This window comes from Muscardinus avellanarius, assembly GCF_963383645.1.
Source record: "Muscardinus avellanarius genome assembly, chromosome: 1".
In the NCBI taxonomy this organism is placed as follows: domain Eukaryota; kingdom Metazoa; phylum Chordata; class Mammalia; order Rodentia; family Gliridae; genus Muscardinus; species Muscardinus avellanarius.
Window position 1 is genome coordinate 9,683,041 of NC_137786.1, and position 17,789 is coordinate 9,700,829.

The 17,789-nt window shown below is 45.1% G+C and overlaps 1 protein-coding gene across 4 annotated transcripts in view; it reads right to left on the reverse strand.

The window, feature by feature from the left end:
* CTNND2 (catenin delta 2) overlaps positions 1 to 17,789 on the reverse strand; it is a gene marked incomplete at both ends in the record, with an annotated part of 995,918 nt that overhangs the window by 423,792 nt on the left and 554,337 nt on the right. For 2 of the 4 annotated variants that reach the window (XM_080715500.1, XM_080715499.1), the window contains one exon: positions 12,518 to 13,079. The exons of the other annotated variants lie outside the window; for them this stretch is intronic. In XM_080715500.1, coding sequence (XP_080571626.1) covers positions 12,518 to 13,079 — 562 coding nt within the window. The remainder of the gene's footprint in view (positions 1 to 12,517; positions 13,080 to 17,789) is intronic. 4 annotated transcript variants of the gene reach the window in all.

Genomic DNA, 17,789 nt, shown 5'->3' on the forward strand with positions numbered 1-17,789 from the left:
TGAGCGACCTCACCAGCCCTGAACCCACAATGCCTGGACCTTGGACCACCTAGCCTCTACAACTGGGAGAAATCAATTTCCACTGGTCATAGGTTATGCACTTTATGAGGGTATATTATAGCTGCTGGAATGGATTATGACACCGACATGGAGATGATAGTGGTCCTGATGGCATTACCTGCTAATTAACTGAGCCCAAGTGACCGTGTATGTGTGTGCGTGTGTGTGCGTGTTTGCATGTGTGTGTGAACACACACACTTTATTCTAAAGATAAACAAATACTGACTCTCCTTCTCTATATCAGCTACTGAAAAGGATGTGTACCTCCTCAGGGAAGGTTTGACTTCTTTAACACATTGCTGGTTTGCACAGAGCAAGATGATAGAGTGAGAAACTTCAGAAAATGTAGCATAGTCTTCCTCCCAATGATCTAGTACCTGTGGGCCTAGGACCGGTGGAGGACACTGAACAGAGAAAATTCGAAACACTATTAAGTTTCTTTGAAGATCATTACTTAGAAGGCAGAAACTAGAGGGGCCCCTGAAACGCACTCATTGGTCAAAATCATTAATGGTTGTGTTGGATTCCCTTTGCTATCTTCTGTGGGTTCCTAGCAAGGTGAGAGCACAGTGCAAGAGGCCCTGTTTTTATGATCCTTACTTCCTCGGGGCCCCACAGGAGGCTTGCTTGCTCTTGCTTGCTTGCTCAAGCCTTAGGTCCTTCTGCGCCTGCTTTCTAGGCTCTGAGAACCCTGTAGCTGAGACATAAGAAAGATAGAAGGCCACTCTCTCAAGAACCCTGGAGCCCTGAGGCCCTACTATCTGCCCTCAAGAAGCCCACATACCTACTTATTTACTTATATATTTATTTATTGACTTATTTATTTAGGTACTGGGGGACTAAGCCCAGAGGCATTCTACCTCTGAGCTATAGCTCAGACATACTTCATTTTTTATCTGGAATGGTCTAAGTTGCTGAGAACCTTGTTAACTTGCTGATGCTGACTTCCAATTTGGGACCCTCCTGCCTCAGTCTCCCAAGTACTGGGATGCCAAGCTCGGGCCACCAAGCCCAGCCTACCCACTTATTTAAATGTTCTGCTTCTTTTGATTAAAAAAATGTACTAGCATTTCTTTCTAATCAGAGTCAGTACTTTTGTAGTGTATAACACAATAAATATATCTACATCTATAGGGAGTTAGCCTTTAGATATTGTAATTATGTCAATTTTAATTCAACAGTGAGTGTGTGTGTGTGTGTGTGTGTGTGTGTGTGTGTGTGACACACATTGTATTCGGAGAGAAAAAATGCTGTCATGAACAATAAACCTTACCACCCACCCCAACATCAGCTAAGCTTTCCCTATTAGCGGGTGCTAGGATTTAGCCATGAAGCCCCAGTCCCAGTGGCCAACTAAGATAGGGCTGCATGCATCTCTGCTTCCCTCTATCCATCCTGTGGTTTCCTTTTGTCATTCTATACTGTGCATAACATCAGTTCCCAGTAGAATACTACTTACACCAGCCATCTATCTGATCTGCAGCCCCGAGAAAACAAGACAGATGCTTTAGTTTGGTGTCAGCAAGACATTGTGGTATTTCCTATGTGGCTCATTTCTCAAAGACAGAAAAGAAAGCTGCCTGGAACCAGTTCAATTATGGGGTTCAGGAACTAGCCCCCTGTTAAACCAGTCCTTTCTATTTTTGCATACACTCCATCTTGCTTCTAGTCTCTGATGTCTAAGGCCTTCATGTACATACTACTGGGATCCTTAACCCCAAGTGAATGGACTTCTAGATGACTTATGCTTTCAAAAAAAAATGGCCCATTACTTTAAAAAAAAAAAAACTCTTGTGAGATAACCGTATGGGTTGTATGTGGCTTGTTCCCAAATATTGGCAGCTTAGGCTCCAGTGCGGTGGTGTTAAGATGGTGGACACTTTAAGTGGTGGTCTAACACTAGGGCAAGTAACTGGGTCACTAGGGGTGCTGCAATTGAGGGTACTGGGGAACTTCTTTGGTGACCCTAGTAAGATTTTTGAGAGATGAGGTGTTGTAAAAGAGAAAGCATGGCCCCTGAAGCTCTCTGGCTTCCTGTCTCACCAGGTTATGTGTATCTCGTCGTCTTCTTCTTCTCTTTCTCCTTCTTCCTCTCTCTCTCTCTCTCTCTCTCTCTCTCTCTCTCTCTCTCTCTCTCTCTCTTCTACACTCTTCTCATGATACCAGCTGCCAAGTTGTGACACACCAGAGGTCAAAGAGATGAGGCCAACAATCTTGAACTCTACTAAACCAGCTGGATTCATGGGTCCTCTGTATACTCATCATTAAAAGCGGGTGTGTGGACTCTCTAGCTTGCCCGTTCTTCTATTTGTACCTGTCCCAAGTATACTCTATTAAACCCTGACCCAAATACCATCTCCTTCAACAACCCTCCCTTAATTTCCCGGAGTGTGCATCCCTTCTTGAGATCCCTCCAGCCCCTGACCCCCTCTCAACCCATATCATGAGCACGCCATGGGGTAAGCAACGACTGCACTAATGCCATTCCTAACCTTTCTCAGAAGAGACCTTTTGTAAGTCACAGGTTTCATCTCATGTTATTTATATTTGAATTCCCAGCCTGATATTATGATTATCCATAGTAACTACTGTTAGATTACACGAAGTCCTTTTAACAGGTGGGCATGTTAATCAACAATGGACAGGTACAATCTCATAGGATTTTTGTAATGTCTCTGCATATTGTCACAGGATTGTTTATCCCTACAATAAGATGAGTAACCAATCTCAGAGAAGCCCCATCTTGCTTCCCCACAGACTAAGCTTGATTCACCTCAGAAACCTGTGCTGGTCAAACCCTCTGCCTGGGATGCCATTCCCATGCTTCTTCTCTCTTTCCTTCAAACATCTGTCAAATGACTTCTTATCACGAGACTCCCTGCTACCCTCTCATGTTCTCCTCTATGCCCTTGATTTTCCTCCCTGTGACTAAGTGTTCTCACCATCAAACATCTTCTCTGTTTTAGAACTTGAGTTCCCAAGGGAACTCGCAGGGAGTTGTCCGCAGGTAAATGTGTAGCTCTTGGAAGAGCGCCTAACACAAAATAGGTGCTCAGAAAAGACATACTGCCTTGAGCTAAACTGTCCAAGGTCAGAGCTACGACACTCACGGCTGTTCAGACCCCGGTCCCTTAGCCACAGCCTCTGGATTTGTTTATGTCAAGAGGCTGCTCTCCTGAATATCATCTCCTCATCTAATTTTATGCTCTTATTGGGCTCAGAGGTATTCCCCCAATACTTTGACTTTCTAGGACCCTGTGCATAGGAAACGGATTATTTTTTCTGAGTACTTACAAGTCTGAAACTATTTGCTTCTCCCTTTATGGTGGATAATTGGCTCTGTATAGATTTTCGGTGGAGAATGACTCCCTCACAAAGCTTTGAGAGCGACCCTTGTTCTTTTCGACCATCCAATATTATGACTGCTAAGTCACGTGAAGCCTGCTTGCTTCCTCCCCAGAGATTGTAGGGATTTCTTTTACCTTGGTACTTTGAAATTTCATTATGTGGAATCAAGAATGTTTTCGGTTCCAAGCAGAGGGCATTTCCTATGAAGGCGTGTGCCCCTCAGCTCGGAGGAGTTCTTCCTTATGACTTCTTTGATAATTTGCCTCTCCCCAGTCTTTTTCTGCAACTCTAGCAATATATTAGATGTCCTTAATGGCTCTTCTGCATTACTCCTGTATTTCCTGTCTCTTTCCCTGTATGTTCTACCTTCTGGTGGTTTCCTTAACAGCTTTCTGCTCATGCTATCAAACTCTGAGCTTTGGTAGTTATATTTTTACAGCCTAGAAGGATTTTATTTTTGTTCTTTGATCTTTGTGCATACCATTCCGTTTTTATTTAATGAACTCAAGATCTTCCTAAATCCTCTTCAATACAGTGCCTAAAGTTTTTGCTTATTTCTTTTTAATCTCTTCTGGCCCATAAATTACTTCTGTTTCTTCTGAGAGACCATTTAGTTTTCTATTTTGGCCCATCTTTTTTTTTTTCATACCACTAATTCTCTCCCATTCCCCAGGAATCCTCACTAAGTTTTCATAATTGAGGAAGAAAACCTCAATTTCCAATGGAAATAGAAGTGTTTCCTACCAAGCACTGCCCTCTAGCATTTCTGACAGGAAGGCAATGTGTGCAGACTGATCATCTTCCTTCAGAGTGAGTGGGTAGGTGGGTGAGTGAGAAGCCCCAGTCCCCTGCCACCCCACCAGTGTGTATATCTGAATGATATCAACTTTCGGGGGGATTGAGGCTGGGACCCAGGGGCATTCTATCTCTGGGCTGCACTTCTAGCCCTTATTAGTTTTTTTTTATTTTAAAACAAGGTTGCACGAAGTTGCTGAAGGTCTTGCTAAGTTGCTGAGGCTGGCTTAGAACCTGTGATCTTCCTGCCTCAGCCTCCCAAGTAACAGTCCACAACTGGTCTGAAGAATAGATCCTTCTTCAGCCCGCCAACATCCATATCGGAAGCCTGACTCTCAGACGGTTTGTGCAGTCTCTTAAGGAGAACCCTCCTACTTTGCACCTTGCAGTACACACTGGTACAGTTTGCCATTGTGGTAGGAGAAGGGATGTGAGCAGAGGGGTGTCAACTAAGAATCCTCTCAAACACTGGCTTTTAATTCCTCTCTACACCTGCAGCTCCACCTGTCTCTCTAGGAGCTCCAGTTCAACTCTCAACATTGAGCCTCTATTTTTAAAAAAATTCTTTACTTGCCCTGCTTCCTGGGGACACCCGATCTCTGTGTTCTTGTCTATTTTCGAATTTTATTCCCAGTTTTACTTTTGTACTTTGGATGTCTGAGAAATAAGAACAGCTATAATGAGAGACCGAGGATGTCATGTGTGTGCATGGGTGTGTGTGCATGTGTGTGTGTGTGTGTGTGTGTTACTAAAGATTGTTAAACCAGGGGCATTCTACTTCTGAGCTACATCCCAGCCATTTTTATATTTTATTTATTTATTTACTTATTTTCTTTTTTTTACACATTCTATTGTCTTTTTAAATTTTTTTAAATATTTTTTATTGGTGTATTATATTCATACAACTTATTGGGGTAAAAAACTTGTGTGTACAAATATGTACTCATCGCTGATTTAACTCCTACCCAATTCCCACCCCATTGAGGATTGGACCAAGGGCCATTCTCCTTCCAAGCTATACCTCCAGCACTATTTTTTATTCTTTTTTAAATTTTATTTTATATTTTTTATTCTTTATTTTGAAACAGGGTCTCACTAAGTTGCAGAAGGCCTCACTAAGTTGCTGAGGCTGGTCATGAACCTGTGATCCTCTTGTCTCTGCCTCCCAAGTACTGGGATTACAGGTATTCACCACCATGGCCAGCTAGCCTTAACCAACTTTGAACTAATTACTTCAATTAATATAGTAGGCTGATCATATTCTAGTTAATATCTTAGGCTGATCACATTCTAATTAGCAAATCTACACTGGAATTCTTTTTGCTTTTTCTACTTTAATCCATAGGGAGATGTCTAGTGCTTGAGTGAACAAAATGTTCATAAAAATTGTTCAAGTGCAGGTCCATAAGCAGGAGAAAAATGAGCTTCAGGGAAGTGGATTTGAAAGGAGGAACAGAGGCTGGGTATGCTCTTGCCTTCTTCCATATCCCAGGAGCAGTGTGTGAAACAGGCTTGCTCCTTCCCTGAGCAAGGGAGCCTGCCTTTAAGACCTGAACACAGAGGCTGTCAAGCTCTGGTCCAGGATGAGGCACCTGTTCTTTCTTCTTACAAAGGATGTAACTGGAAGCCTCACCAAGCCAGAGAAAAGATCTGAAGTCCCTGAATATCCCAAGCAAGGTTTAGAGTGCATGACCTAGTCTCTACACACCCAGAGTGTTAATCTACTTGGTGGACGCGCCTTGACCAAATAACTGTCCATATTAGGTCAAGTTTAACTGTAGTCATGGGTTAAATTACATTTCTTTGGCTTCATTTTTCCATCAAGCAAACCTCTGATGTTTGACAACCTTAATACATATGTACAACTCAGATTTCTAACAGGATTAATTTTGCTCTAAACTCAAAAAGTCTGAGTTTGGGTTTTTTACTCTAAGTCCAGAAAGTTTTGAGTTTGAGTAAACACAAAATTAAAAGCGATCATGCGATTTTCTTCAGAAAGCGAACAAAAAATTGGTCCTCATGAAATCACACTATAAGGAAAATCAACATGTTGTGAGATGGTTTTGCTTCAAAAGCACTAGTTATTTTAATTAGTTAAAACCGTATATTGTAGCCAGACGTGGTAGTGTATGCCTCTAATCTTAGTACTCAGGAGGCTGAGACAGGAGAATCACAGCTTGGAAGCCAGCCTCAGCAACTTTGAGGTCACTCAGCAACTTAGCAAGACCCTGCTTCACAACAATAAGGAAAAAATAAAGGCTGGGGGTGCAGTTAAGAGGTAGAATGCCTCTGGGTTCTACCCCTGGTACCAAAAACAAACAGGCCCCTTAGATAGCATTTCTATCTCATTAGTCATTTTCTTTCTTCACTGCCATAAAAATACGTTCCCTCTATTCAGGAATTATGTGTATTTGAGACCCAGAAACTCTGGACTCAAGGCCATCTAGGGTCAATTCACATCCCTGTCACTTCTACACAAGTATATTTGGGCAAAGAACACCTCATTGATGAACCTCGGCTTTCAAGTCTGTGGAAAGGGTTTTTAAACTCACACGTGTCTAATTAAGTTGTTAGACACCACAAGGGACTTTGCAAAATAGCTGGCACAGTGCCTGGTGTGTGTATAGCAATTATTTTCTAATGCAATATGTTTTTAAATGTAATCTTATTCATCCTTAATCATTAATAGACTTATTTAAATGAATAAATTTAACTCTCAGTTTACAGAAAAAAATCAAATTAAGCGACCTGTTGATCAGTAGAGCAGTGTTAAAAATAGGAAGTCAGCCGGGCATGGTGGTACATGGCTATAATCCCAATATCTGGAAGGCTGAGACAGGAGGATGGCAAGTTCCAGGGCAGCCTTGGTAACATAGTGAGACTTTCAGCAACAGGAAGACCCTGATTCAAAGCAAACAATACAAAGGTCCTGAGGTATAACTTGGAGGCAGAATGCCTCTGCATTCAATCCCCAGTACACAAAAAATAAATCAATAAAAAGGAGGGTATCATTTTTCTAGGCTTCTTCCTCTGCTGTTCATCTGTTATTGGTGTTGACTTTTCCCACTTCCAAAAAGGAGGAGAGTGTGTTTATAACTAGATGTGGGAGTAGAGAAGGATGACTTCGACGCCTTTCTGTTTCCCTGTCCAGTTTTGCTTTGTCCATCCATCCTCCACTCAGCTCCCAGAACAGTGTCCAACATGCAGATGTGAACATGCCATGTTCTGCTAGCAGGAGGACATCATACGAAGCCCTTTCCTATGGTATCCTTGACTCACAACTCCCTCCCTGTGACTTCGTCTCTCCCAGCCCCCTGCCACTCATCTTTGCTCCAGAAACACTGATCCACTGACCAGCTCTCCTCTGCCCCGGACCACAGCTGCGCCTCAGTTCCTGAATGCATCCCAGCTACACCTCTCACTTGATGCTCTTTACAGTTCAGTTCTGGGACTGCGGTCTCAAGCAAGCATGCTAGGCGTCTGTGGAAACCATGGAGATGCCCCACCCGGCTGCTCCCAGGGGAAGTAGCCTCTGTCCTAGTCTACACTTGGTTTAAAATTAAAACCGAAATTAGAGCTGGGTGTAGTGGTGCACGCCTGTCACAGTATTGGGAGGCTGAGACAGGAGGACTGCATGGTCATGAAACCTTTTTTTTTTTTAAATATACCTCTACTGATGCATTATAATCATATATCATAATGAAGTATGAAGGAAGTAGAGAGTCCCTGTTTTAAAAAAAAAATAAGTAAAATAGGGCTGGAGATGTAGCTCTGAGGTGCCCTCTACACATACACATACAAAACTGAAATTAGGTCTTTTGAACACTCCCTTATCTATGTATGCTCAACCAGAAACTGGCATGTTTTGGGGGCTTATTAAGTCTGATTTGTATCTAAAACAAAAGTAGATGGCTTCCTCCTTGCACACCCAAGGTATGGGTAGGCATTGCTAAATAATGCAAGTTAACTTTTACTGAGCCAGAAAATATGCAAGTACTTTATATACATTATCTTATTTATTCCTAAAATTAGAATAATAATAGTAACCTCCTCTATATGGAAATATAGTAAATACTATTGTGACTTCCTCCATATGGAGATATTTTCAAGCAATTAGGCAATGAATCTAACATTAGGGACTCCGAGAAGGAAGAGTGGTGTATACCCAGGCATCACAATAAGTTCACAAAAGATAGATACAAGCTGGGCGTGGTAGTGCATGCTTGTAACCCCAGCATTGGGAAGGCTGAGACTGGAGGATCGCAGTTCTCAGACAGCCTCAGCTACTTATCGAGATACTTTGCAACTTAGTGAGACATGTTTCAAAAAATAAAAAGACCGCAGGGCAGAGTGGCTCACGCTTGTAATCCCCGCGCTTGGGAGGCAGAGACAGGAGGATCACGCAGGTTTGAAGCCAGCCGCGCATGCTGGCTTAGGAGACCCTGTTTCCAAATAAAAATGTAAAAATAGGTCTGGGAGTGTGGCCTGAAGGTAGAAGGGCTTCCAGGAACCCCAGTACCACCAAAAAAAAAAAAAAAGACTAAAAAAATAAGGCTGGGGGTGTAGCTTGGAGGTACAATACCCCTGGTTTCCACCATCCCTGGTACTGAAAAAAAAAAAAAGATACAATTCAAAAGGAAAGGAAAATGACCCAGAGATGCCTGGACTCTGATGACTCACTATCTGAGAAATTATACTTTTCTAAGCTTAAACCGGATTGCAGTGCTTCCCCCTGAGAGCTACTACTCTGAAATTTCTGGCTAGACTGTATAAAGTTTGCCCACAAGCAAGAGCTAATAGAAAACGTGCATGTGTATTTGCTGACCAAGTGCCCTCTATAACTGATGACTAAAATCCTCAAACAGAACTTCTAGTCTCTAGAAATGCTGGTGGGCTAAATAATACCAGCTCCTTGAGGAAACGCTGACCTTCACACCCAGCTCCCTACTTGACAAGTGCCTCTCAATTCCAATGGACAACCATCACACATCCCATGTCAAGGGCTCTGTATTTACCTCCACTGCCCGCAAACGCACCCAGGTCCCTCTGTGCACACCCTGCCTCAGTCGATGGTGACTCTCTTCTGGCCGGGGGGTTGGTGGCGTCCTTGAGTCCTCTCTCTCTTACCATTATTGCTTTATCCATTGAGAAATTTCTGTTGGCTCTACCATATATGTGCATCTGGACTCACTCCAATGCAATGACCTAGGCCCAGCCACGATCACTGCTGACTGACATTACTGCAGTCTCTTCCAGCTCATATCCCTGCTTTTGCCTTGGTCCCCGAAGCCTGATTGGCTCACAGCAGCCAGAGCAAGCCTTTTACAAGCCGAGTGAGATGGTGTCTCCCATCTGCAATGGCTCCCAAGGGTGTGGCCAAGCCAACAGCCTCAGTTCCTCCTCAAGACTTAGAGGCCTTCCACCTCATCCCACTGGCCTCGTGGCATAGCACCTCTTTACCCTGTACCCCATGCTCTCCTGTTCTGTAAACATACCAGACACACTCCCACTTAGGAGACCCTGGGCATATGTGTGCGTCCGTACATGTGTTACTAGGGATTGAACCCTGGGGCATTCTGACTTTGAGCTATACTGAAGCACTTTTTTGTTGTTTTGAAACAGCGTCTCACTAAGTTGCTGAGTCTGGTTACTTGCTCAGGCTGACGTTGAACCTGTAGCCCTCCCGTCTCAGCCTCCCAAGCACTGGCATTACAGGGGTGCACACCCACACCCAGCTGCCTCTGAGACTTTGATCTAATTTTCCCTTCTGTTCAGAAGAGCCCTCTCTCAAATACCCATAGGGCAAGTTCTTTCACTTCAAACTCACTCAGAAGTCTCTTTCTTGCTAATAGCAAGCTTCCTGCCACTCTATCAAAAGTATTAATTTTGGTGATTTTTTTTTAAGTCTTTTCCATTTAAAACAAAGTTGGGTATTGTTTCTCCAGGGTCTAAATCAGTGGCAGTACATAAAAGAAACATAATGAAGGATTATGATGGGTCATTAGTAAAAGGTACTATCGATCCTTTATTTACACATCCTAGTTATCAGAGACAGATCTCCTAGATCAAGGGCCTATAAACCCACATAGCTATTTTTTATTTTTTTACTTTTATTAGTGCACTACAGTCTCACATTACAATGCAGATCAGAGTCATAGGGATGCACACAGCATTCGATGAGCTTCCAAAATAAACAAAAAACTGTCTTCCAAACTCGAGATAACTGTGTTCTTTCAACTAGCAAATGAGGAGCCTCCCAACTTTATGATTCCTAGGACGGTATCAAATGCACAGAATGGTTACAAGGAACAAAGTCTAAAAGGACCCAAACTTCTGACATCACAAAAGCCTCAGTCTATCTCCTGCATCGCTCCAATAGGACATAGAATCTTAAGTAAACTAAACATTTATACACCTTTACAGAATGATTCAACCTCAAAAACCACCAGCAGCCATTTGCCTGAAAATAATTATCAATGGATATTTTAAAATATGCATGTTAAGCAAATGGATGAAAACATTTAGCGTCCCTTGTCACTCTAAAATTAAGACTCTTCAATGGCATATTGGATTTTTTTTCCCTCAGCAGGTAGCAAAGATAAGACATGGCCAGAAATGATGAGGAACCGCTGGAGAAAATGTGGAGAGACGTGAAGACCCATGGAAGTGTGCTGGTCAACTGGAATTCTCTTTCTGGCCAAAGAAGCTTCCTTACCACCAACCAACCCACTGCACACATGTGAGCGTACAAATACACACACACACACACACACACACACTCATATAGATACACAGGAACACACACATATTTGTGTGCACACATCTACTCTTTCAAACATCCATTGCAGCTATTAGAGCACAAGCTATTTTCATAACGCATTTACTTTTAAACCCTCTTCGTAGAGCCAATGGTGTAAGAGCTATTGGGCTCCTTGCTACTCCAATCACAATGCCCCACCCTCTGCTCTAGACCCAGCAGACACAGCCACGTGGCCACGCTTCCTATTTTCACTAAAGTAACAGTACACTGTGCTCAAACCCACCACACTTAACCGTCGGAGGAAGAGATGGAAGCCAAGGCTCCTTTCGTCTACCAGGTAAGTGCAGAGAACTTAAGGGCCCCGAGCCCCAGTTCCCCCTGGTGGCTGGGATGTCTGAGCAGGCATTGTGGCTTTAGTCTCACAGTTGCCCCCTTCCTCCCTCCTTGACATCATCTAGTTATTTAGTTTATAAACTTCTATATACAAAGTTTTGCTGTTTCCCATGCCCCTCTTTTAAGAGAGTGCTTACTTCTGAGTCTATGTTATAGATACTTTGGTCCTGGCCCTGACTGGCATTGATGTCTGCCTCCTGAATGGTACTATACAGGGAGAGGCAGAGAGAGGGGGTCAGTTCAGTAACCATACCTAGCATGCATCCGCTTAAACCAAGCCAGTCCATATTGGCAATTACTGTGCTGAATTAAAGAAACCCTTGGCCACCTGCCTGGTGCCTGCACCAAGTTCCTTTTTCATCCTATTTATCTCCACAGTCATCTATTTGCGTCAAGAAAGGAAACATATGAGCTCAGCATCTGTTACTAGAGTGACACAATTACCAAATACTCCTATAAGGGAAAACATCGGCAATAAATCTCAGATACTTGTCAGGTGTTTGGGGAGGCAGAGCATCAGTCTTTCAATCCTGGTGCCTCGTTTAAGCGGAGCATATGGTGGCAACAGCAGACATGCGCCAGCTCGGCCGGGTCTGCTGAGCCACCACCGCCCTGTCCCCTTGTCTGAACTGGCAGAGACAAGCAGGGCTCCATCTCCCTGCTCGACCTTCCGTCCCTATGATAATGCAGGTAGCAGATTGAAGGGACTTCACTCTGGTTACTGTTCCACTACTACTGGGACCTAGATAAGTTGAATGAACATCGGATCTGGGACTGACTACGCCTCACTTTCTCCAACCACCAAAGGCTCACATAAATACTGAGCCTCTTAACTTGCTCAATCAACAGGTCTCTGGGTCTACATCTGCCTCATTTTTATCTTTCATGCTGCGGACTGGAGAGAGACACAGGTGATAGACATTCAGAAACCTCTTTACCCCGCAACAGAAGTCACTGACGGACAGCTGCCTCCTTAGGAAAGCTCTGGAGGCCCGGCACCTGGAAAGCCCTGGCATCCTCCATCATCTGCCAGGACTGGAAACCGACCCAGACACGGGCCCAGCCGGACTCTGCTCAAGCCGGGCCGCAAGTCTCCAGCCTGCACCTCCCCGCCGCGGCCCCGGGGAGCCCGCCAGGTGGCGGCGAGTCCACGCACTTACCCGCCAGGCTGCCGGGCCTCTGGAGGGTGGCGGTGGCGTACAGCTCCTGGGAGTGCTTGCTGTACTGCTCGGACGCGTGGACCAGGCGCTTGGTGGGCGACAGGGTGGCGTAGGTGCCGATGGTGGAGCTCAGCTGGTGGATGGGCGAGGAGGAGATGGTGGACTGCACGGTGGGGGGCGAGGTCACGCGGATCGGGGACAGGCCGGCCGAGGACACGACGATGTTGATGGGCGAGCTGGTGCTGTAGGACTTGGCCAGGCGGCTGGGCGACTGCTTGGGCGAGGAGCCGCGCGGCGCGGCGTAGGCGGCGCCCTCGGGGGCCGAGCCTCCGCGCTGCAGCTTGGTGGGCGAGCCCCCCTGGGGGGCGGCCAGCGGGGAGCCCCCGCGGGGCGGCGCGGGCAGCGTGGAGCTGGAGTAGTAGAGCGCGGCGGCGGCGGCGGGCGGCGCGTCGGGCAGGTGGAAGGCGCTGCCCAGGCTGGGCGCGAAGGGCTCCCGCGGCGGCGGCGGCGGCGGCGGCGCGGGCTCGGGCCCCGCCAGGTGGCCGGCGCGGCTGGTCGTGCCCTGTGCCCGGGAGAGGAGAGAACACGCGCTCTTAGCCAGCGAGAAGCCCACGGCCGCCCGGCCCGCGCAGGGGTGGGGCCGCTCGGAGGCCCGGCAGCCCAGGTGCGCTCGGGCGGAGCGGGGACCCACACCCTTAACACCCCGGCAGGTGCCTCTCCCCGCAGCGCGCAGAGCCGGCCGGCAGCGCCTGCGGGCACGTCGGGCCCGGGAGGCTGTGTCTGCTTACAGTTCGGGGGCGCGTGTGCACCGGCTCGGGCATCCCGGAGCCAGGGGAAGCTTTTAAAAGGCCACCCCTTGGGCGATCCTGAGCTCCCGGGATGCGCTCCGGATACGTTCGTTGTTTCTGGAGAAGCTCGGGCATCTTACACCCACCCCGTTTCATCGGAAACACTTTCAACCTGCAAACTTGGCTAAGTTGTGTACTCATCTGGAGGACTTCAAGGATAAACACACCTAGAATTGATTCTGCCGCTATTGTTACCTGAACAAGAAAAGTGAAACGGAGGGGGAAATAAAAATAAAGCCAGGAAGAATATACTTGGTTTTCAGGACTTAAAAATATTTTTTTTTTCTAGAGGAAGCAAAGCAATTGTAAAATAAGAGTTTTCTTTTTCAGTATACTTGGTTTCTCAGTATTAAAAAAAATTTTTTTTTCCTAGAGGAAGCAAAGTAATCGTAAAGGAAGAGCTTCCTTTTTCTAGATTTTAAGGCTGGGCTCCGAATCTTTGAGCAAGTAGCTGGCTTTTAAGAGCCCCCCTGCAGCTGTGTCTTCCTACTGAAAGCCAGGAGCCTTTCATTTATTTACAAGAACACAAAGGACAGCAAGGCTGGGGTGGAGCTGGGAAGACAGTTGCAGAGGGAAAGCCCTTTTCTTGAATCCTGTCCAGAGACAAATTTGCATTCGAATGAAAACACTGCATTGTCTGCCACTTCTGGGCAGGAGGCATCCAGTCTTCCAGGCTTCACCCCAGGGAGCAGAAAGCTTTTGGAGGGCCCGCTGGTGTGAAGAGAGGGTGGAATGTACCAGAGTGAAGGAGAGGCTGCAAAGGGAGGCTTGAAATTGGGAGGGGGTGCGGGTTGGGTGGATAGAACACCTGGGGCCGTAGGGAAGGGAGGAGGGGAGGCCGATGCACTCCTTCAAAAGTTTCCCTATGTGTGTGTGGGTGGGGGGGTGGAACCCAAGGATTTTTCTACCTCCAGGCCATACTCCCAGACCTATTTATATTTGGAAACAGGGTCTAAGTTGCTGAGAGCCTCACTCAGTAGCTGAGGCTGGCTTCAAATGTGTGCGATCCTCCTGTCTCAGCCTCCCAAGCACTGGTATCCGGAGGCTGAGACTGAAGAATCGCAATTTGTGGACAGCCTCAACTACTTAGTGAGGCCCTCCGCAACTTAGTGAGACCCTGTTTCAAACTAAAGAATAAAAAACAGGGCAAGGGTATAGCTGGAAGGTTGAATGCCCCTGGGTTCCATCATCCCCAGACCCATTAGGAAAAAAAAAGTTTCCATTAATCAACTACCTAGGTCCTTTGCAACTCAGTGAAACCCTCTTTCAAAATTAAAAAGACTAGCCAGGCATGGTGGTGCACACTTGTAATCCCCGCGCTTGGGAGGCAGAGACAGGAGGATCACGCAGGTTTGCGCTCTGCCTTAGGAGACTCTGTTTCCAAATAAAAATGTAAAAATAGGTCTGGGAGTGTAGCCTGGAGGTAGAAGGGCTTCCAGGAACTCCAGTACCACCAAAAAATAAAAAATTAAATTAAATAAAAAATAATGTTAAAAATTAAAAAGACTAAAAAGAAAAAAAATAGGGCCGGGGGCAGGTGTAGCTCGGAGGTAGAATACCCCTGGGTATTTCCATCCCCAGTATGCAAAAAGTAAGTAAGTAAATAAATAAATAAAAGTTTAAAAAGTTCCAGTTAAGCTTCTCCGCAGCTTTGGGAGATCAACTGGTCAGTGATAGGCATGGCACCTTCATCAGCACATAGACAACGTTCCCGATTGTATCTGGGATGTCAGGCTCCTGTGAAGATCTGGGGAGTTGACTGAGCCATGGCAAAATCGCCTGTTAAGAGCACTATGATGGAAGAGAGTAGACAAACTCTTTGTTGAAAAACTCTCTTCTGTGCAGATATGTGCATGTATTTATTGATACTATCCGCATCTATATATAATGCATGCGTTTTGTACTGAGCTGAACATAGAAATGGAAGTAAAGTACAAGCTCTGGTGGTGGTTTTCTTCAATGAAGTATTTCCAGCAACCAGAACAGGGCCGGATGGATAGCACAGACTCTGGCGATACTTAGGAATTAAATACGGGAGTGGTTAGTAAGGCCGGCCCCAAGTCTTTGGCAGTGAGAAATTTCACGGGTGAAGATTGATGGCCAAGCTCTGCAGGACCCTTCCCCGCCCCAACACATATAGAAATCTCAAGAGAAATAGTTTTGTATCTAGAAGACCCCAGAGCTTCTTTCCCAATAGAAGTTCTGAGCATAAAGATTGGGCTTCTTAAACCTGCCTACATATCATGATCACCAGGGGAGCTTAAAACACATAAAACCTATCATTTTCACAAGACATTTAATTCAGAAATTTTGGAAATTTTGCCTTTTGGAAGCTTATCGGGTGATTCCAGTGTACAACTAAGTATGAAAACCATTCTCCCCAGGACAGGGGTTGTCCAAGGGAGTTGCAGGGGCCTCTGCAGCAGTGTTGCCCCACCTTGAGCTGAAAAGTGTGTGTGTGTGTGTGTGTGTGTGTGTGTGTGTGTGTGTGTAGAGGAGGGCACACAACAAAGTTTAGAAATGACTGGTAGAAGAGGTTGCGCTCGATTCGGGTCTGGAGAGGGCTCTAGGGTCTACATTTTGAATACTCTTTCCCATAAGGCAGGTGCCCTGGACTGAGACCTTCCACTAGGCTGCACACTTTTTTCCTTCTAAAGCTCTACTCAGTTCCCCATTGACAGGGGCACCAGTCACATTCCGACATACCCACAACCCAGCTGGCACATGATGGAAAGGCCTCCAGCAAGAATTTCTGAAAACAGGACAAGTATGGAGAGAAAGAACATAGAGGGGGTAAGTAAGGGGAGCCCCCTGCCCACCACAGTACAGATACTTCTTGTTATTTCTTGGGTAAAGAAAACTAATGGTCACATTATAATGCAGTGATGATACTATTATCAAATAATATGATTATTAACAAAAACAAGTACTAAAATATGCTAATGTAAATTAAAATCCTGCTAAGTCAGCATTTATGCTGGTACTTAAATAACAGAAGAATTTGTGTCCCAGGAAAACCTTGGATAACTTTTGCAAAAACTTAATGTTTTAAATCTGTCAGAATTTCTAACTCTGCTGAATATTGCAACCTCCAACTTCCTCAGCGGTCCCAAAATCTGTAAAAGTGTTGAGAAGTACCACCCTACGCCCAGACGTCCCACCCACTGATGGGGACCCATTGCAAAATCTTTTATATGGTAGGGTCTTGGTGAAATAATGCCAATAATTTTATATGAAAACATAGAAAGCAATAAAATATTACATATTCGTTAAGACAGTAAGTGGTATTTTTCACTTTGTACTAAAATGCAGCTCCCTAAAGGACTCTCAAATCCATTTGTCAAAAAACAACCATCAACGAAGACTTTCCCCAAATGCCAGGCATACTGGTGAGATGTCTGTGCAGTAGCACGCCCAGGTGACTTGCTTCAACACTGGAAATGCTCCAAGGCACAAACAGGCCGACTGAGTACTTCAAATGTGTTTAGTTAACTTAGGAACAGAATCTTAGCACGCACTTGATTTTGATAAATTTGCATTTATGTAGCCACATGTGCCTAGTGGCCAATTTATTGATGAATGCGGCTATGTAAGCCTGGCTGCCGTTTCCATGAAACAATCCAGGAATGTTGTGTCCCGTTCTATTAGCTTATAGAGTAGTAAATGCCTAGGAAAGGTTCTTTGGCTAAACAGAGAAATTTGCTTTGTAGCATCATTTGGAATAAACATTTTGGGAGTATGTTTCCACTTTTGTGGCTCTGTTTTGTCTCATTAATTAATTTCACGTAGTAACTCTTAGCCAATTAGGGATCCATACGGCTACACTTGAAGCCTACTGCAGAGCTGAGAGGTTGGCTTGTTACTCCCTATTACTGGATTAGAAATACTACAAAAAGATCTCAACACATGCAGAGTTTTATTCACTTTAGTGTCATGGAGGTCCAATTCTACCTCGAGTGTGCTTATACAATAAAATCGAGAATCTAATTTTAAAGAATGTAGGTAAAATTTCACTTAAAAACAGCACTAGTACACACTTTCCCTAGGAATTTTGGAAGTGTATATCTACCAGCGATGGGAATTAAAGTCAGTTTGCTGTTGATGAGGCTCTTTAGAGAAAAATGATGATATAGAAATTTTTAGAAATACGTAAAGCAGACTGGGCCCCGATATTCTCTCTGATTGCAGAGTATGGGCTATTGGTAGACAGTTCCTGTTGCATCTTCATTTCAGACCTTTGGGTCAGTCTCCAACCTAAAGATTACCTTACTTGTCTTTCCCAGTCCTTCCAAATGGAGGACCCACCTCTGCGTAATTGGCAGGGGATCAGAACACTTAGAGACTCGAGTGATCCTGTCAAGATGAAGCTCTAATAAGTAGTAGTAACACTAGACTAAGTGTAGTGCACATTCAATGAAATTTTG